The sequence below is a fragment of the Pavona decussata genome, unplaced genomic scaffold (genome assembly GCF_977016875.1).
Source record: "Pavona decussata unplaced genomic scaffold, jaPavDecu1.1 SCAFFOLD_128, whole genome shotgun sequence".
NCBI lineage: Eukaryota > Metazoa > Cnidaria > Anthozoa > Scleractinia > Agariciidae > Pavona > Pavona decussata.
Window position 1 is genome coordinate 2324762 of NW_028145542.1, and position 22073 is coordinate 2346834.

Here is a 22073-nt window from a genome sequence, read left to right on the forward strand (position 1 = left end):
GTTACTGCAGTGTGAGCTAGTTTCTGAGCAATTTAGTTTTATTCGGCTCCTTTATATATAAAGCATTGACGGCAAAATTTCTTTGCTATACCAAACTCATTTCAAATTAACTCAGCACATTTATTATGCCTCTTTGATTGTCAGATCACTACCATGCAGATGTTCACTTTAAGTAAGTCAAAATTAAAAATTTCCTACCACATTCTCCGTAATAACTTATAGAAGCTGAAATACTGTAAAATTTTAAATATGAGCCTTTGGCTTATAACTTTGTCCATTGGTCTTTTTAGTGACTTGTTTTCGGAAAGCACTTGTTTTAGGAAGCCGCTCATTGTTATTAGAGAGAATTGTGCAGCGTGAGCTTGAGAACAAACAAAACTCAATCCCCTTGAAATAATCATGATATTTACCGCTTAAAACAGCTAACATTAAAAGTCTATAAGCTAATATTCATGAGGGATAATTATCGTAGGAATATATTCCCGACAAATTTTAGGAGATTCTGTTTTGGTTGGATTATTTCTCAGTGACTTATGTTTGTAATTTTATGGTGATACCAAGATATAAATGTTGTATACTTATTAGGAGAGGGAGGCAAAAGATTTGAATTCTAGAAAAACATTGACCTGTTTACAAGCAAATTAATATTCAAAGATGGTTCTTGGTAGATCTTCATATTTTCAAGCCTGCAAAAACGTGTTAGTTGGAGGAAAACATAGAAAAAATAAACGTCTGTTGCTCGTTACTGGTTTGCGATATAACATAAAATTCAGAGTATAACCACCTCACCCCTCCTCGCCGAAAAATATCACACCGTAAAATCCTCCCGATAATAAACCCGTGAACTGTCGAGGTTGGATATTTTAAGCTGTTAACTTAGTGTTTCCGTATATCACAACCACACAGCTGTTCAGTTAGAGGAAGTCGATGTTAAAAACTTTCTGCCACGTTCTCATTAATAACTTTGAAGCTGGCATCTCGTTAACTTCAATTGTTTTGATAGCTCTTCATATGTGTCTGTTTATATTTGTAGCCATACCTTGTCACGGCGACTAACTGTTTATTGATCAACTTTTAATGCTCAAAAATAAACTGATCTCAAGCTAATACAAAGTCTTTCAAAACAACACTTTGTTCATCATGACCAAGTCTTCATAACTGAGGGGAAAGATCCAATTTCCAGTTTATCCAATAACCTTTCATTTTCAAGCCTACAGAAACGTGTTCGTTGGAGGGAAACATGGAAAAAATGAACATCTGTTTCCGTTCCTGGTTTGCGATAAAACATAAAATTCAGAATATAACAACCCCACCCCTCCTCGCTAAAAAATGTCACACTGTAAAATCCTTCCGATAATAAACCCGTGGACTGCTAAGGTTCGAGGTTTTAAGCTGTTAACTTAGTGTTTCCATATACCACGCAGCTGTTCAGTTTAAGGAAATCCATGTTACAAAATTCCCTGCCACGTTCTCATTAATAACTTTGAACCTGGCATGCCTTAAACTTCTAAGTAGGAGCCCTACACTTAAATTCGTTCAATAGTCTTTTTGCGGCTCACTTTCGGGGAGGGATTGTTTCAGGAAACGGATATTGGAGGCAATTATCCGTGGGCTTGAGAATAAACACAACTTCAAACCGCTTGGAATAATCATGATGTTTACAGCTTAAACAACCTCCATCAGCAGTCTGTAAGCTAATATTCACTAGCGATAATTATTGAAAAAATATATGGCCCAGAAATTTGAGGAGATTCTCTTTTGGTGGGCTTATCATCCAGGGACTTATGTTTGGAATTGTACGGTGATATCAAGAAATGAATGTTGTATACTTATGGGGAGGGGAAGAGAAAAAATTTGAATTGTCGAACAACAATCACCTGTTTATAAGCAAATTAATCTTCAAAGATGGTTTTGATACCTCTTCATATGTTTCTGTTTATATTGGTGGCCGGTTTATTGGTCAACTTTTAATGCTCAAAAAATAAATTAATTTCAAGCAAGTAAAAAGTCTTTCAAAACAACACTTTGTTCATTATGACCAAGTCTTCATAACTGAGGGGGTACATTCGATTTCCAGTTTATCCAATAACCTTTCATTTTCAAGCCTACAGAAAACGTATTTTTTGGAGGGAAAAATAAAAAAAAATGAACCTTTGTTGTTCGTTCCTGGTTTGCGACATAACATAAAATTCAGAATATAACCACCCCACCCCTCCTCGCCAAAAAAATATCACACTGTACAATCCTTCTGATAATAAACCCGTGGACTGTCAAAGTCGTAGGTTCTAAGCTGCTAACTTTGTGTTTCCATATATCACTACCACGCAGCTGTTCAATTTAAGGAAGTCCAACTTAAAAGCTTCCTGCCACTTTCTCATTAATAAACGTTGAAGCTGGTATGCCGTAATATCTTCTAAGTAGCAGCCCTACACTTAAATTCACTCAATAGTTTTTTCAGCGATTTTTATTGGGGAGGGTTTGTTTCAGGCAAAAGATATTGGAGGCAATTATGCGTGGGCTTTAGAGAAAACACAATCTAAAACCGATTATAAAAATGGTGATGTTTACAGCTTAAAACAGCCTCCATCAGCAGTCTATCACCTAATATTCATGAGGGTTAATTATCGAAGAAATATATGTCCCAAAAATTCGAGGAGATTCTCTTTTCTCAGGAATTATGTTTGAAATTTTACGAAGAAATCAAGAAATAAATGTTGCGTACTTATTGGGAGGGGAAGAAAAAAATATTTGAATTCTCGAAGAACTATCACCTGTTTATAGGCAAATTTATCTTTAAAGATGGTTTTGATAGATCTTCATATGTTTCTGTTTCTGTGTCATAACTTGTCCCGGCGACAAACTATATATTGGTCAACTTTAAATGCTAAGAAACTGTTTTCAAGTGAATAATTTCTTCTTTATGACCAATGAAAGTTTTCATAACTGAGGATAAAAATGCAATTTCCAATTTATCCAACTGAACCTTTCATTTTCAAGCCTGCAGAAACGTGTTCGCTGGAAGGAAACATAGAAAACATGAACCATTGTTCTTCATTTCTGGTTTACGATAAAACATTAAATTCCGAATATAACCACCCCATGATTTATAAGGGGAGGGTGTGTTTCAGGAAACGGATATTGGAGGCAATAATGCGTGGGCAAATTAAACTTGGATAGATCTTCATATCTTTCTGTTTATATTGCTAGTCATAACATGTCACAGCGACAAACGGTTATTGGTCAACTTTTAATGCTAAAAAAATTCATTCCATGCGAACTAAAGGTCTTTCAAAACAACAGTTTCTTCATCATGACCAAGTCTTCATAATTGAGGGAGAAGATCCAATTTCAAGCTGTTAACTTAGTGTTTCCATATATCACTACCACGCAGTTGTTCGGAAAATGAACCTCTGTTGTTCGTTACTGGTTTGCGATATAACAAAATTCAGAGTATAATCACCCCACCCAATTCTTCCGATAATAAACCCATGGACTGTCAAGGTTCGAGGTTTTAAGCTGTTAACTTAGTGTTCCCATATATCACTACCACGCAGCTGTTCAGTTTAAGGAAGTCAATCGGTTAAAAAGTTCCTGCCACGTTCTCATTAATAACTTCGAAGTTGGCATTCCGTAAAATTCTAAGTATGATCCCTACGCTTAAGTTCGTTCAATAGTCTTTTTGCGGCTCATTTTCGGGGAGGGTTTGTTTCGGGAAACGGATGTTGGAGGCAATTATGCGTGGGCTTGAGAATAAACACAACTTAAAACCGCTTGAAATGATCATGATGTTTACAGCTTAAAACAGCTTCCATCAGCAGTCTATAACCTAATATTCATGAGGGATAATTATCGAAGAAATATATGGCCCAGAAATTTGAGGAGGTTCTTGATCTCTTTTAGTGGGCTTATTTTCTTAGGGACTTATGTTTGAAATTGTACGGTGATATCAAGATATGAATGTTGTAAACTTAAGGGGAGGAGAAGAGAAAAGATTTGAATTCTCGAACAGCAATCACCTGTTTATAAGCAAATTAATCTTCAAAGATGGTTTTGATAGATCTTCATATGTTTCTGTTTATATTGCTAATCATAACATGTCAGAGCGACAAACGATTATTGGTCAACTTTTAATGCTAAAAAAATTGATTTCAAACTAATAAAAAGTCTTTCAAACCAACACTTTGTTCATCAAAACCAAGTCTTCATAACTGAGGGGGAAGATCCAATTTCCAGTTTATCGAATAACATTTCATTTTCAAGCCTGCAGAAACGTGTTCGTTGGCGAAAAACAGAAAAAATGAAACTCTGTTGTTAGTTACTGGTTTGCGATATAACATAAAATTCAGAGTAAAACCACCTCACCCTTCCTCGCTAAAAAATATCGCACCGTAAAATCCTTCCCATAATAAACCCATGTACTGTCAAGGTTCTAGGTTTTAAGCTGTTAGCTTAGTGTTTCCATATATCACTACCACGGAGCCGTTCAGTTTAAGGAAGTCCATGTTAAAAATTCCCTGCCACGTTCTCATTAATAACTTTGAAGCTGGCATGCCTTAAACTTCTAAGTATAGGAGCCCTACACTTAATTCGTTCAATAGGTTTTTTAGCGGTGTATTTTCTTGGAGGGTGTCTTTCAAGGAACGGATATTGGAGGCAATTATTCATGGGCTTGAGAATAAACACAATGTGAAACCGCTTAAAATAATCATGATGTTTACAACTTAAAACTGCTTCTATCACTAGTTTATAAGCTAATATTAACGAGAGATAATTATTGAAGAAACATATGGCCCAGAAATTTGAGGAGATTCTCTCTTGGTGGGCTGATTTTCTCATGGACTTTTCTTTTGAATTGTAAAGTGATATCAAAAAATTAATGTTGTATACTTATGGGGAGGAAAAGAAAAAAGATTTTAATTCTCTAAAAACATTCACCTGTTTACAAGCAAATTAAACTTGGATAGATCTTCATATATTTCTGTTATATTGCTAGTCATAACATGTCACCGCGACAAACGGTTATTGGTCAACTTTTAATGCTAAAAAAATTGATTTCAAGCTAATGAAAGGTCTTTCAAAACAACAGTTTGTTCATCATGACCATGCAAGTCTTCATAATGGAGGGAGAAGATCCAATTTCAAGCTGTTAGCTTAGTGTTTCCATATATCACTACCACGCAGTTGTTCAGTTTAAGGAAGTCCATCGGTTAAAAAGTTCCTGCCACATTCTCATTGATAACTTCGAAGTTGGCATTCCGTAAAATTCTAAGTGTGATCCGTACGCTTAAATTCGTTCAATAGTCTTTTTGCGGCTCATTTTCGGGGAGGGTTTGTTTCGGGAAACGGATGTTGGAGGCAATTATGCGTGGGCTTGAGAATAAACACAACTTAAAACCGCTTGAAATGATCATGATGTTTACAGCTTAAAACAGCTTCCATCAGCAGTCTATAACCTAATATTCATGAGGGATAATTATCGAAGAAATATATGGCCCAGAAATTTGAGGAGGTTCTTGATCTGTTTTAGTGGGCTTATTTTCTTAGGGACTTATGTTTGGAATTGTAAGGTGATATCAAGATATGAATGTTGTAAACTTATGGGGAGGAGAAGAGAAAAGATTTGAATTCTCGAACAGCAATCACCTGTTTATAAGCAAATTAATCTTCAAAGATGGTTTTGATAGATCTTCATATGTTTCTGTTTATATTGCTAATCATAACATGTCAGAGCGACAAACGAGTATTGGTCAACTTTTAAGAGCGGCTTTCCACAAATATCGTCCAAGTGGTGGCACAAGTCAAAAAATCAATTTCGTTCATATTTTGCTCATAGGTAGTCCCTAGTGAGAAACAAACTGAGCTGTAGTTAGTTTTTCAAAATACCGCTTCCTTTCGAGTAAATATACGAAAAACAATTTTTTCTTAGTTGAGCTCAAAGTCCGCTTTCGGCGGGATGGAATTTTCCTTAACTTTCGACGGCTCGCGTATTAATCCGCAGACTGTTACTAACCTTCAAATGACATTTATTGCTTTATTAGGTCTTCCCCTTCTGTTTCACGGGAAAACATTTAAAACCTAAGTTACTTTTACGTCCGTAATAGGTTTAGAAGAACATGCTATAAATGCAAATTTTCAACAACATTATTTTAGCACCAAAAGATTGCCAATTTTGCCCATGGGCGATAACTTAGATTTCCCTATAATTACTTTCTATGGCTTTACTGTATACCTATTTATCATAATATAAAAACTAAGCTCTGGGTAAATGACCCGCTAGTTTTCAGATTTATCAGCATTTTCTTGAGATTTGGCAATCGAAGCGCAAAAAAGATGGCGTGACTGACTGTCATGGGTACAAATAGTTTTTTTTATTAGAAAAAGAATGAAGCGACATTTTTAAAAGGAAGCATTTTTCATTCGCAGTAGAAAAATCTTTGGATCGAAAGTTCGGTAGCGTTACTGACCAATGTATATTGCGGCTGCTTTTTATAGATGGAAATTCCAGAGTATCCGTTCGCTCTGATGCGGAGTCCAATTCGTTATTGTGGCTGAATATCATTGTGTTAAAACAAATAATTGGAAAATTTCTTTTCCTCTTGCTTCATCACTGCCATGGATAAATTAAACTAGAAATAGGTTATGCGCAGCAGATTTGAACTACATTAATCTGATTAAAAGTTTCGACTGTTATGTTAAACTGTATCGTTTGCGTGAAATATACGTGAGAAAGCACACGCACACACAACGACAACAACAACAACAACAAAAAAAAAAACAACACAGAATTTTGAACGTTTAAGGGAAAAAGTAAGAACAATAAAAACCGTAACAAATTTAATGAAACCAAGATAGTGGTCAATACTCGTGTTATTAATAATGTTATTTTGCTGCGCTTTTTGATCCTGAAAAATTTTTTATGTGAAGATGAACGTAATTAACTAATTAGATTTTTGAACGTCGCAGTTTTGGACCTATGAATAAATTGAATTATTATTACACCAGAAAAACAGCCAGGAACTGTAAACAAAACGGCGAGCATGGAAGTTTGCTGTTCTTTTAAGTCGATAGTTGGTGGGCCATGTTCGTTTACTCGCAGAGACAGAACAAGGTCCAGAGACATAGTACCTCTGCTGTCCTAAGTGTGTCCTGTACAAAGAATATTGACCAGCACAAGTCATGTTATGGTTTTCAAGAGGTAGGGAACGAGGGCCATGTTTTCAACGCCAGGAAACATCAAGACAATGACGATTTGGGCTTAGCTGCTGAGAAACATTTATCACCAACGACACTTATCGGGTCCGGTAAGTTACCGGGACTTTCGAGAAACGGGCGCCAGGGCTTATAAGTCGCGGCAGTTTACGGTATTCCTGGATGTATAGGAGAGAAGGTAGACACAGAAATACCAAATGTAGGAGCCGTAGCATGTCCTTATTGCTACTTCGGCCGTCAAATTTGGTCGGTACGTTTGTTAATTAAGTCCCACACTTGATAGAGAGGAAAGGACTTCTCACTGGAGAGAAACGAAAAAGAACTAAAACAGAACATTGTGTCAACAATATTCAAGTCACGAATGATTTAACTTTGTTGGTCTTCGAATATAATGTGCCCCGTTTTTGAGTATTTATTCTGCGTGCGAAAGTATGGAAGCAAACGGACATTAGTTACGAAAACTAGTCCCTTAAAATCGTCTGTATCCCCATTGAAACATTGAGACATTGCGAAAACATAAATCTTTATGGTGACACTTCCGGTTCATGGTTGTCATGCAACAGTGTAGCTTGCAAGTTGTTTATTTAAAAAAACAAGAAATGTTTATTAATTCGTAAACTGGATTGATTTGTTACTCAGAAGGTAAGAGTACAGAAATCACCCTAGTGTGGATTAATGAAGAATTCGATGCTAAATTCTTGTTAAAACGTGCATGAAATGATCATGAAATACTGAAAATATCGTCGTCGACACACTAATATGCTTGTATCGAGAGGGAATAGATGAAGAAGATGGCCAAAACTTATGTTTGATTTTTCATTAAGGTATCAGCTTAGTTTCCGTACCTTTGTGTCTCAAATTGACGCACGTTTTTGATTCTCTTTTCGCTTTCGTGGTTCGCGGTCAACGGCTATGTCACGCCATTGTTTACAATGCGAATGCCAGATTTTCGACATGGTAGGTGATAAATTCGAGGCCCTGCGGGTCACTTAAAATAATTTACCCAAAGTTTTGTGTTGATGTTATGATTGATAAGTACACAGTGAAGCCATAGAAGGTCATTTTATGATAGTGTAAGTTATCGCCCATGGGTAAAATCGCCGGTTTTTCAGTTCGAAAATTTGGTTGTTAAAAATTTGCATTTACAGCATGTTGTTCTAGATCTGTTTCGGGCATAAAAGTAACCTAAGTTTTGAGTGCTTTTCTGTAGAACAGAAGATGAAGACCTAGAAAAGCTATAGAAGTTATTTCATTATCTGTGACTGGCTGTGGATTAATACTCGGCCAGCCAATTAGTTAAGGAAAATTCCGCCCGACCGGAAGCGAATTTTGAACTCGACTGAACTGAAAATCGTTTTTCGCTTGTTTACGCGTAAGGAAGCCGTATTTGGAAAAACTAACTACAGCCCGTTTTGTTTCTTACTAAGGCCTACCTATGAGCAAAATATGATCTAAATCGATTTTCTGACTTGTGCCACCAAAAGTTGATTTCGGTCGATGTTTATGGAAAGCCGCTCTTAAATATTTCGGACCACAACCAAACATTATTTTTCCTGTATTCTCCTTTTGTTAACGTTTACTTATCGACTTGAATTATTTCTGTAGGAGAAATATTCACAGAGTTATGTGTTGTTTTGAACATTTTTGTGTTGGACTTCTCTAATTCATTCGCCAATTGCAGGGCATAAGTTTTGTAAACACGCTCTAATTTTAAGTGCTCACTGAAATATTTCGGACCACAACCAAACATTATTTTTCCTGTATCCTCCGTTTGTGAACGTTTACTAAGAGACTAGAATTATTTCTGTAAGAGAAATATTCACAGAGTTATGAATTGTTTTGAAATTCGCAGCGCATAAGTTCTGTAAACACGCTCTAATTTTAAATTAAAGCGCTCACTGAAATATTTCAGGCCACAACCAAACATTATTTTTCCTGTATTCTCCTTTTGTTAATGTTTGTTTAGAGACTAGAATTATTTCTTTAAGAGAAATGTTCACAGAGTTATGAATTGTTTTGAATATTTTGTGCTGGACTTGTGTAATTCGTTCGCAATTCACAGCGCATAAGTTTTGTAAACACGCTTTAATTTTAAGCGCTCACTGAAATATTTCGGGCCACAACCAGACATTATTTTTCCTGTATTCTTTTCTTAATTTTAGTTAGAGACTAGAATCGTTTCTTTGGGAGAAATATTCCTAGAGTCATTTATTTAATTGTTTTGAACATTTTGTGCTCGTCATTCGCAGTGCATATTTGTAAACAGTACGCCCTAATTCTAAAGTAAACGTTCAAATATTTCGAACCATAACCAAACATTATTTTTCCTTTATTTCTTTTCTTGTAACGTTTATTATGAGACTATAAATATTTCTGTACGAGGAATATTTACAAAGTAATAAATTTTGAAACAAATATTTTATTTTTATCCGAGCGGCCAAATCGCACGCGTGGAAACTTTACGTGGTAGCCAAATTGTCTTCATTATACGCATTTCAAACTTTACACAAATGCATTAATAATTTCCACAGGAGAAATATTTGAGAGAGAGCGTAATTTTTTCATCCATAAGTATTTTATGCTCTCGGACGTCATCGGAATTTGGCAATGTGATCTCGCCGATCAACCAGAACAGCTTATGGTTCAAAACATTTTCCGCTGAGGCGTAAAAAGTTTCCTTTATATGCACTTAAGAGACAGTCCGCGTTAGATTCGACCGGTCAATTTGGGCCAGTCGTTCGATTTCCTTCAAATTTTCAGCAACAGACAAAGTTGATATAGAATTAATGAAAACACATTTCTTTTGATTCTAAACTTAACAAGACCCGAAATTTTGAGGCGAATGTTCAACCCTCCCGAATCCCCGAAAATCGACCTTTCACCGAGTCGAAATTAACCCGTTTTCGGATGTTTGCCGCCGAAATAATATTTATCCGAAAAACCTTACATTTATACCACGAACACATACACTATACTTCTTTACAAATATGGTATATAGAACTCATATTATTGAGAACTTTTAAAAGGAGGGCATCTCAAACATACCAATGTTAACGATTCGTGCACGGAGCGTGTCAAGTGCTGCAACAAAAACCAACATTTCTCAAAATTCTGACTTACTCTGGAAGTCTCGTGTATTTTTTCAAAGAGTACTAGGATAGTGTCCTTAAACTACGGAATAATATTTAGTGGATCTCTATACTGCGAAAAGATACGGCCGCAACAATTTTGGGCAAAACGTTTACTTTTCTAACTGTTAAGGGAGACGTTTACCGACTCTGATCTACTCTTAATCGTGAAAGTTAGTGACTTCTTAGTCCTACAAGTATATAAGATGGCAATATTAATATTATGATATGGCTGTCTCAAAGTTGAAGAACATAAGCAAGAGCGTATCGAAACAGATAATTGATAAGACTTCTCCTAATTATCTACAGTATAAAATCCATAAACGTTGGCTACTCTCGTGGATTCATTTTATTGTTATAATACGTGTTATAACATTTGAATGCTTTAAAATGCAGATGGTCATTAACTTGGCACCAGTATCGCTAAGCAATAAAAAAGTGAACTTCTACACTTGCCCAAGATTGACGTTTTTGAAGAAAAATGCAACGGAAAATGCTTACAAGATCATTTCTGAACCTCTAAATTTCAAAATTTTCTTTGGGGAATGCCCCCACACCCCCCTAGCGGCTCGCGCCTTCGGCCCTCGAAACTTGCCTCGTCTTATTCTGAAGTCTGGCTACGGCCCTGTGTTTTCCGGGGGTTTTATTTAGGCTAGACTTTTTAGCGGCTCTCCTGTTTGCTATCTCCGAGAGCGACAGGTAGCTGCATGGAAGGCAATCATTAAAAACTGAGTGTACCTAAATATTATTCTGTCTCTTAGCTAAACAATTTTACAGAAATTACGAACATTTTTCAACAAAGATAGCCAAGTGCTAAATCAAATCCTTCTTTCTGTCCTTTGCTGTAAATGGGACTTCATAGTTCTTTAGAATGTTCTTTAGCATTGAAACATTAAACTGTGAAAGTTTGTTGGTTTTCCGGTACTGGCAAAGGTCATAGACGTCGTAGTAAATGGGATGTAGAAGGCCGATCTCGTCAACAATGCTGTTCACCACTTCTTGTCTGTTGCTTTCTTCTTCCTATTCCAGTATTTCTTCAATCTCTGTTTTTTGTCATCAGCTGCATCTTGCCCTTTCCTCTTGGATGGCACTAGCTGAGAGAAAAAGTTCTTTATTTGAACAGCTGTTAGCCATTCTTCTCTGGAAAAGCGACGCTCATTTTGTTCATCTCGGGCGTTTCGCATGTCTGCAGAGACTTGTTTTGGGTTAGTCTTCAACCCCGTTCGTTCTTCTTGGTTAAACTTTGCTTTCAAGTAATCCTTTACATTTTCAGAAAAACGAGTTGGGGCAAGTGGCTTTAAAAGGGCCCACCCTCGCGTGAGATTTGAGGGTCTGGTTGCCTGTTCTGAACCACGGGCGTTCTCTCTCGAATTATTAGAAGCTTCTTGACTGTCTTCATCTACAGTAGAGAAACGCGCGGCCCACTCTCTCCTTAATCGATCATAAATACTTTAATTCATTAGCTTCTTTCCATGATCTCCGATTTCAATGTGTATTTCAACAGACAAGAAGTGGTGAACAGCATTGTTGACGAGATCAGCCTTCTACATCCCATTTACTACGACGTTTATGACCTTTGCCAGTACCGGAAAACCGACAAACTTTCACAGTTTAATGTTTCAATGCTAAAGAACATTCTAAAGAACTATGAAGTCCCATTTACAGCAAAGGACAGAAAGAAGGATTTGGTTCAGCACTTGGCTATCTTTGTTGAAAAATGTTCGTAATTTCTGTAAAATTATTTAGCTAAGAGACAGAATAATATTTAGGAGGTACACTCAGTTTTTAATGATTGCCTTCCATGCAGCTACCTGTCGCTCTCGGAGATAGCAAACAGGAGAGCCGCTAAAAAGTCTAGCCTAAATAAAACCCCCGGAAAACAAACAAGATAAAGAAAAACTCTGCTAGCCTTAGCCTCTTTTATTGTAGCGGTATGCCGGTCAAGGACGAAATTGTCGCTACAAAGTTTACGATTTTCAACTGAAAATTGCAAATTTTCGCAGTTACCTGCATTTTCTTCTTTTTACATTAGAATTCGCAGTTCTCGGTGAGACCATTCTGACGTCTCATTTATTGCAAGTCTCGTAAATTTGCAGTTGCTGTTGAGACCTTTATGAAGTCTCATTTCTATATATTTCGCAGTTTTTCGATATTTTTTTTTTTACAGTTTTTGTTATTATTTTAGTAAAATTGCTGGTTTTCACATGACGTCATAAAAAACTGAAATTCATATCTAAACACAATTTTGGGTTTTTATCTTCATCACATAAAAGAAAATATAAAATACCATCGGCTTGCTTGTTTTCAGAAGGAACGCATTTTTTTTTAAATAGAGCAGTTTGAATTTTAGATTTTTGAGCAGTGCGTGACAGAAGGATTGCTGCTCTAAACATGTCACGAATACATGAAAACATCGATTTGCCTCGTGTTTTATTAGGTCTCATGTTAATGTGTGAAAGTTCAGCGGAGAGAAGAAAAGCTTTGAAATAGCCAAGGTAAATTTCAGATGCTTTTGCTGGTTTCCGGCCGCCATGTTGGTGTCCCTCAGATGGAACACCAACAATTGGCGTCCCATACTAAACTCTGTAATTTTCCGTGGTACATTTTCTTGAATAACTCGGTTATGAGATATCGCACAGCCCTGCGGCTGTTACACGTTGTTTATGTAACACTCTTCTAAAACATATCAATTTCTTGACTTTATCTATTGAATTGTTGAGGATTTTATTTTTTTTACTTGCGTGACGATGTGTGAGGTGAAAACCACCAATACATCTCAGATAACGTAAAAGGGTTAAATAATGAGTTGCCCGGCATAAACATGTATGCATTTGAAGTAGAAAATAAGCTAGAAATAATCAAGTAATCAACAGTACGTTAATAACAATAAAACTCTAGAAATTGAACTTAGTGCACGACTTCTTACTGTAGACGATGTTCTGTTTCCGGTTCGATCAGACCGGAAGTGTTGTTACTGTCAGCGGTTGTTATTTCAAAACAAAGATGGAAGACAACTTTCAAAAGTCTTTCCTCGATATAAATTCTGCAACTGATGACTGTTTGGTCGGCAGAGTGCCCGGTTGAATAACAGAACTAATTTCACGGAACTCTGTAGAGTTGTTCAGGTTATTAGCTAGCATGATCGTCGCCTGCAAGCCAACAAATAAAGAACACGGATACCGTGACACGGCCATCAAATTTGCTGACAGTTAATCGGTGAAACATGAAGTCTTGGAAGCAAAACAGTGGAAGTTTTAAGGTACGTTTTTAATTGTTTACCCTTTTAAAACGTATTTGTCTACTTTAAGTTGCAGTCAAGACAGAAAAAGTCGAAGTTTGTTGCCTTGGGATGCCATCGCTGTCACACAACACGTGTCGGAAAATAAGAGATTTGCCCAAAATTGTTGCGGCCGTATCTTTTCGCAGTATAGAGATCCACTAAATATTATTCCGTAGTTTAAGGACACTATCCTAGTACTCTTTGAAAAAATACACGAGACTTCCAGAGTAAGTCAGAATTTTGAGAAATGTTGGTTTTTGTTGCAGCACTTGACACGCTCCGTGCACGAATCGTTAACATTGGTATGTTTGAGATGCCCTCCTTTTAAAAGTTCTCAATAATATGAGTTCTATATACCATATTTGTAAAGAAGTATAGTGTATGTGTTCGTGGTATAAATGTAAGGTTTTTCGGATAAATATTATTTCGGCGGCAAACATCCGAAAACGGGTTAATTTCGACTCGGTGAAAGGTCGATTTTCGGGGATTCGGGAGGGTTGAACATTCGCCTCAAAATTTCGGGCCTTGTTAAGTTTAGAATCAAAAGAAATGTGTTTTCATTAATTCTATATCAACTTTGTCTGTTGCTGAAAATTTGAAGGAAATCGAACGACTGGCCCAAATTGACCGGTCGAATCTAACGCGGACTGTCTCTTAAGATATATATAACTCAAGACAGGAAGAAGAATTTGAAACGTTATTACGTTCATACAATAAGCAGAGTAGCATGTTTATAAATGCTATTAAAAAGGAATTGTGGAGCTCCTCTTTTAGGCTTGGCTAAATATATATATTAACTTTGAAGCTGGCATGCCGTAAACTTCAAAGTTGTTTCGATAGCTCTTCATATGTGTCTGTTTAGCTCTGTTTATATTGGTATCCATACCTTGTCACGGCGACTAACAGTTTGTTGATCAACTTTTAATAAAACATTTTCTCAAGCTAATACAAAGTCGTTCAAAACAACACTTTGTTCATCATGACCAAGTCTTCATGGACTGAGGGGAAAGATCCAATTTCCAGTTTATCCAATAACCTTTTATTTTCAAGCATACAGAAACGTGTTCGTTGTAGGGAAACTCATTTCTTTCAGTTACTGCCTAGACGATCAGTTTTGTCATCTATATTTCATTATATCAAGTATTTCCCTGATCCATGTCTGCATAACTCGGTCATTTTTCAAAAAGGTGCCAATGGTCTAACTAATTTTAATGTCAAGGAATTTGTAGTAGTAGACTGCCAAGTCTCAAAAAAAAAAAAACAGTAGACTACCAAGTTCTACCCCCTCAGAGCCCGTAAGTAGGACCAGCTCGAACTTTTGTGAAGGAGTGAGTATCCTAAAGTTTAAAACCTATCACACTTTTGAGACCACAATCAATTAATCTTTTTGTACACAGAATAATTTCAGAACTGACCAATTTTTCTCTACTTTAAACGAAATTAGCAAAACAACTGAAAGAAGCAAATCAATATTTCAGCCCCGACTACGGCGATAAAAAACAAAACATAGCGTTATATAAGAGTGCGTCATCGTGAATATCCCCTCCTAACCTATCCTATCCTTACTTGTTCTATCCTATCATATCATATCATATCATATCATATCATATCATATCATATCATATCATATCATATCATATCATATCATGTCATGTCATGTCATGTGATATGATATGATATCATATCATATCATATCATATCATATCTTATATATCCTCAGGGGCGTATACAGGATTTTTAGGAGGAGGGGTTCCAAATTGGTTCGAACGAAAACGGTTGGTCTAAAATCCTTATATTTACTACGTGCGTAAAACACTTTGGCCTTTACGCTAGGCAAACAGAAGACGCCTTGGTTGCCGTTGAGCGAACATGTTTATCACTTCCTTGATATTTATATCTCGGTGGTAATTATGTTCATCAACGCCAGCCCAGACTCTCGCTCGCTTGACATGGTCAACCTCAGGTATGTTTTTAACCTTCTTAGTGTACTGAATGAGCGCTCACATTCAGCTGATGTTATCGGCAATGTGCACAAATTGAGGATCAAGATGTTAGGAAAGAACTCTCGATGAACTGCACGGGTGGGAAGGTCGGCGTCCTCAGTGCTGCATCACTTTCTCTTCCATCGCAGGAGCTCAACATCAACCACATGAGGAGAAGAAAGGTCGTTCTCATAAAACTCCAGCGCTACTTCAATGTCAGGATTTCTGTCTCCGAGGGCTACCAGCTCAGGAAAAAGATTAAAGAGGCTGGACAAGACAGCATCATTAGTAGGATTGAAGTATGTTTTCATCTCTGATTGTAGATGGTCTAGAAGGGGAATAGCAACTGCCCTCTTATAGTAATCAGATGGTGTCTGGGCTGGTACATTGTCGCGATGCTGCTGCTGATTGGTCCGGCGTGGGATGGAAGGCACAACACCTACATTTGCCGCGGTAGTGACCGCTAGATCGAACCACTCGGTCCAGATGTCTTCAATGTTGTCTCGGATATCCTGGAGATCGTCCGTGACATTATTACTGTTAGTGTATGCCTCGTAGACATCTAGATCTCTCTTCGGAAGTTTTACACTCAGGGTTTTCAGGACTGGAATCCCAGCTCTGCTCATGTCTCCGAAAATGCAAGTGGAATCCCAGCTCTGCTCATGTCTCCGAAAATGCAAGTGAAACGCAAATATATACCACAATGACGTTCACTGTACTTATTGTAAGCATAGAACAAAACGAAGAATTTCAGGAATCGAGAGTCCATTACACTCTTGCTAAGATAAAATCACTGTTAAAAATAGAAGGGGGGGTTCCTTGACGCAAGAAGTAACCCCTGGAACCCTCCCCTGGCTACGCCACTGGAATCCTATCATATCCTATCCTATCCTATCCTATGAAAGATTTGGCTGCGCTGCTCTCCAATGTAACCTTGTGCTTTAAAATAACTTATCTCGACGTATGTTCTACCATTGTTTTGTATGCAGTTGTAGATTCACAGTTGCGTTTCATCATGATCATGTAGGACTGTTTCAAGTTCATCTTGATGTCCCGTTCTGGTTTCCTGGCTCAGTGGGGCTATTATAACTGGAGCCACCCGCCGTACGCGCTGCGTCGCCAAAGCACGTCCACACGGGCCAAGAAGACGGATGAACGTTTTTCTCATGTCAGCATCACGGAAGGCGTACACCATTGGGTTCATAGCGCTGTTACTATACTGCAGCCATTTTGAAAACGCGAGAAAAGGAGTCAATGTTTCGAAGGGCACGCAATGCGGACAAAAAACCGAGATTGTGCTGATAGTAAAGAATGATGACCAAGAAACCAAGAACATTGCAGTAACCAATGCCAGAGTAAGCGCGGTGCGTCTTTGCTTGTTTATATTCTTACGAATCTTAGTAATTTCTTCCGAGTCTTGTATTGTACACGTCGGAAGGTTTGCAATCAGCGTTCGAACCACTTTGAAAATAGAATAGTTCACCAGGCTAATGAGAATTCCCGGTCCTACGTAGCCTACAAGCAAGAGAAACGGGGTGTAGATTCTGTGACGGTTCTTGCTTGCTGCTCTATCCAGCGCTGGTCGAATTGCCGCAACCGCAAAAGCCGTAAGCCAAGCTCCACAGAGTATGAGTGAGTAGTGCACTGTGGAAAGTGTCTCGTATACAAACGGCCGCGAAATCGCCAGCCATCGTTCCAGACTGACTGTTGTTAGGTGGAAAATTGAGGCGAGCGCGCTGAAAATGTCGAAAGACAGGAAAATAGTGTTGAGAGGTCCTTTCTGGACGCGTCTTAGGCTGATGTACATCCACAGTGGTAAAGAGACGCAACCAACTAACAGATCGGAGATTGCCAAACTAACGAGGATGGTGTAGGTTCCAGTTCGAATCCTGGAGTTGGAAAAATATGCCGCAACAACGGATACATTCCCCGTGATTATTAGAAACATAATAGCTAGGCATAGCGCTAACTGGATAGCGGTGCTTACAGAAATGTTAACGGCTGCGGTTTCCTCGGAGAAATCCGTTTCGTTTGCGTCTCCAGTCATTAGTAACGACTTGCAATGTTGAAGTTTGAAGCGAAGTTCCACCAAAGTCAGAATTTCTTCAGCTCTTGAAATGTTGTTGTCGAAGTTATAAATGTCATTGACGTTTACTCCAGAGTTGTTGTTTTTGTTTTTATTTTTAATCGTCAATGATGAGCGAGAACGTGGCGAGAAAACAGTTTTGGCTGTCGACTGTCGATTTTTGATTCCGATAGAAAAAATGAACCTCTGTTTCTGTTCCTGGTTTGCGATATAACATAAAATTCAGAATATAACCACCCCACCCCTCCTCGCCAAAAAATATAACAATTTACAATCCTTTGGATAATGAACCCGTGGACTGTCAAAGTTCCAGGTTTTAAGCTGTTAACTTAGTGTTTCCATATATCACTACCACGCAGCTGTTCAGTTTAAGGAAGTCCAAGTTAAAAATTTCCTGCCACGTTCTCATTAATAAACGTTGAAGCTGGCATGCCGTAATCTTCTTAGTAGGAGACCTACACTTAAATTCATTAAAAAGTTTTTTCAGCGGTTTTTGTTTTTAAGATATTATGCGTGGGCTTTAGAGAAAACACAATTTAAAACCGCTGTTCATCATCACCAAGTCTTTATAACTGAGAGGGAAGATCCAATTTCCTGTTTATCCAATAACCGTCAATTTTAAGCCTGCAGAAACTTGTTCGTTGGCGGAAGACAGAAAAAATGAAACTCTGTTGTTCGTTACTGGTTTGCTATACAACATAAAATTCAGAGTAAAACCGCCCCACCCTTCCTTGCCAAAAAATATCACGCCGTAAAATTCTTCAAATAATAAACCCATGTACTCTCAAGGTTCTAGGTTTTAAGCTGTTAGCTTAGTGTTTCCATATATCACTAACACGCAGCTGTTCAGTTTAAGGAAGTCCATCGGTTATAAAACTTCCTGCCACGTTCTCATTCACATCTTCGAAGTTGGCATTCCGTAAAATTCTAAGTAGGAGCCCTACGCTTAAATTCGTTCAATAGTCTTTTAAGCGGCTCATTTTCGGACTTAAAACCGCTTGAAATAATCATCATGTTTTCAGCTTAAAACAACTTCCATCAGCAGTCTATAAGCTAATATTCACGAGGGATAATTATTGAAGAAATATATGGCCCAGAAATTTCAGGAGGTTCTCTTTTGGTGGACTTATTTTTTCAGGGTTTTATGTTTGGAATTGTACGCCGGTGATATCAAGAAATAAATGCTGTATACTTATAGGGAGGGGAAGAGGAAAGCTTTGAATTCTCGAAAAACATTCACCTGTTTACAAGCAAATTAAACTTGGATAGATCTCAGCTTCATATATTTCTGTTTATATTTTTAGCCATAACTTGTCACGGCGCCAAACGCTTTATTGGTCAACTTTTAATGTTCAAAAAATAAATTGATTTCAAGCAAATAAAAAGTCTTTCAAAACAACACTTTGTTAATGATCACCAAGTCTTCATAATTGAGGGGGAAGATCCGTTTTCCAGTTTATCGTATAACCTTTCATTTTGAAGCCTGCAGAACCTGTTATTTGGTGAGAAACATAAAAAAATGGACCTTTGTTGTTCGTTTCTGGTTTGCGATATAACATAAAATTCAGAGTAAAACCACCCCACCCCTCCTCGCCAAAAAATATCACACCATAAAATCCTTCCCATAATAAACCCATTTACTCTCAAGGTTCTAGGTTTTAAGCTGTTAGCTTAGTGTTTCCATATATTACTAACACGCAGCTGTTCAGTTTAAGGAAGTCCATCGGTTAAAAACTTCCTGCCACGTTCTCATTCATATCTTCGAAGTTGGCATTCCGTAAAATAATAAGTAGGAGCCGTACACTTCAATTCGTTCAATAGTCTTTTAAGCGGCTCATTTTCGGACTTAAAACCGCTTGAATTAATCATGATGTTTACAGCTTAAAACAACTTCCATCAGCAGTCTATAAGCTAATATTCACGAGGGATAATTACAGAAGAAATATATGGCCCAGAAATTTCAGGAGGTTTTCTTTTGGTGGGCTTATTTTCTCAGGGTTTCATGTTTGGAATTGTACGCCGGTGATATCAAGAAATAAATGCTGTATACTTATGGGGAGGGGAAGAGGAAAGCTTTGAATTCTCGAAAAACATTCACCTGTTTACAAGCAAATTACACTTGGATAGATCTTCATATATTTCTGTTTATATTTTTAGCCATAACTTGTCACGGCGCCAAACGCTTCATTGGTCAACTTTTAATGTTCAAAAAATAAATTGATTTCAAGCTAATAAAAAGTCTTCCAAAACAACACTTTGTTCATGATCACCAAGTCTTGATAACTGAGAAAAAAAATCCAATTTTCAGTTGATCCAATAACCTTTCATTTCCAAGCTTGAAGAAACGTGGTCTTTGAGAGAAACTTAGAAAAAATGAACCTTTGTTGTTGTTTTTTTTTCCGGTTTACGATAAAACATTAAATTCCTAATAAAACCACCCCACCCCTCCACGCCGAAAAATACCTGACCGTAAAATCCTTTCGATAATAAAACCCATGGACTGTTAAGGTTGGCTGTTTGAAGCTGTAAGCTGAGTGTCTCGAGATGTTTTTGGTGTTAAACTAAAAATTGCTGCCATGAAATGATACCCAGAACTCATCTCTATCATTTCTAAAGAATCGGCAACTGAAGAGAGATCGAAACCGCGGTCTTGCCTGACCATTACCTTAAATGCCACAGAATTTACTAACCGCCGAAGGACTCGAAGCAGTCCCTGGCCAAAGCACGTAATCAAAACACAGGAGGAAAATACTAAGCTCCCGCAACACAAACCTTACAGTTACAGAGCGGAGGGATAACAAAAACACAGCTGTAACTTTAGCGGCCTTTAGCCCCCAATTTAACGCATTGCATAGCTTTCAAAGAAGCTACAATCCTAAGGAAAGATTTAAGAGACAAATAGCCGCGATAAGACACACAACATCTTGCCACAAAAGCAAAATGCCGGCTCCGGCAATACAAAAGCAGCAAGATAATGATTATTCAAACACGGTTCAAATCCTACCCATACAAAGATGAAAAGAGAGGCTATGCTGTCACAAAACACACTGAAATGAGCCATACCAAGCTTGAACGGTATAAGAAGGACAGTTGCTAATCAGAAGCAACAAGAGATCAAATATATAAGGTGGCCGAACACAGTTTGCGCGCGCTTTACAGATTCTGTTAGTGATGCTATTAAGCGCACGCTAAGGTTGTGGTAAGCAAATACTATCGATCCCTCGATTTTATACCAATGGATCACAAAGGTAAGGTTTGCTCTTAAAATAACTCAGTTTCTCGTTTGTGAAACCTTCTTCTTTTATCGCCGAACAAAAAAAGTGAGTTCGCAATGAGCTTAGCCTTCTTGTACTCTTTTCATCTTTGCTGAGAAAACCGACAGAGCGCCAAAGTGAGTGCGCATGCTCGTCACGCGTCAGCAATCTTACTCGGAAAAATGGCGGCATTTTTAAAATTCCCATTGCTCGTTCTCATTTCGTGTGAATAAGCCCAAATAGAAATAGATAAAGTTGCCGCTTCCGGGAAAGGTTTCTTCGGACTGTCTCAATCACATATCTTATTCAACGAAAAAAATATATTGTGGTAACAGGTGTAAATTTGGCGATTGAACTGGAGCGTTCGTAATCGATTCTCGCTCGAATCACAAATCTGCGGAGCATGCGCACTCATTTTGCCACTGTGTCGAGAAAACCAAATTAAAAGCCACGCATGCGCATTTGAGTAAAAAATTGTGACTGGTTGTTTTAATGGAAATGAACTGTTTTCTGAGGAACCGCTCGTTAGAATTTCGTGAAATTTGACAAAACAGTAGTTTTCTAAAAGCGCAACTCGCCTAAAAACCAAAAACAAAATCTAACAGAGGGTTACTTCAAAAACCATTAAAGTGAAAAACCAACATTTACAGGAGATCTCTCTGTTAAAATAACATGAAAGCAGCATCACTATGTCAGTATTTTGTGAGTTTTTCTGGATACAAAAAATGGAAAAATTCTAACGAGTGCATTTTCTAAAAATTAAGAAAAACCATTATTTGTGGACGGTTAATAGCTTGCTGCGTTGCCTTGGCAACAGCACCTTGCTCAACAAGAAGTATCAAAATTTATTCCTACCTTATTAATCTTGCACCATGCTAATTTCGGGTTCCCCGAAGACTTGGAAGTACGTAGTTTTCAGTTTTCAACTGTTTAGTTTTTAAAAACAAACTTAAGAACACCGCACATATTTCAATTGAAGCATGTTCATGAAAAGTACCCTCATTCGTTTGTCACTCGAGTGTAGACTTTCAAAATAAAGACTTTCCCGTATTTTCCAGTTGTATATAGGCTTATTTCTCCACCCCGGCAATAAAACGGCTTTTACAAGGAAACAAATCTTTTCGTTTTCTCGTG

At 37.6% G+C, this 22073-nt stretch overlaps 2 protein-coding genes across 2 annotated transcripts in view; both read right to left on the reverse strand.

Moving 5' to 3' along the window:
- Window positions 1–7319: 7319 nt before the first annotated feature.
- Window positions 7320–22073, reverse strand: part of LOC146468936 (deoxynucleotidyltransferase terminal-interacting protein 1-like) — a 120273-nt gene continuing 105519 nt past the window's right edge. Inside the window, exon 17 of the transcript XR_014867350.1 lies at window positions 7320–7338. The gene's annotated coding sequence lies outside the window, so the exon portion shown is untranslated. The remainder of the gene's footprint in view (window positions 7339–22073) is intronic.
- On the reverse strand, window positions 16529–17730 carry LOC146468937 (D(1)-like dopamine receptor). The gene has a single exon (XM_085124131.1). The coding sequence runs from the start codon at window positions 17644–17646 to the stop codon at window positions 16597–16599; it is 1050 nt and encodes a 349-aa protein (XP_084980257.1). The 5' UTR covers window positions 17647–17730; the 3' UTR covers window positions 16529–16596.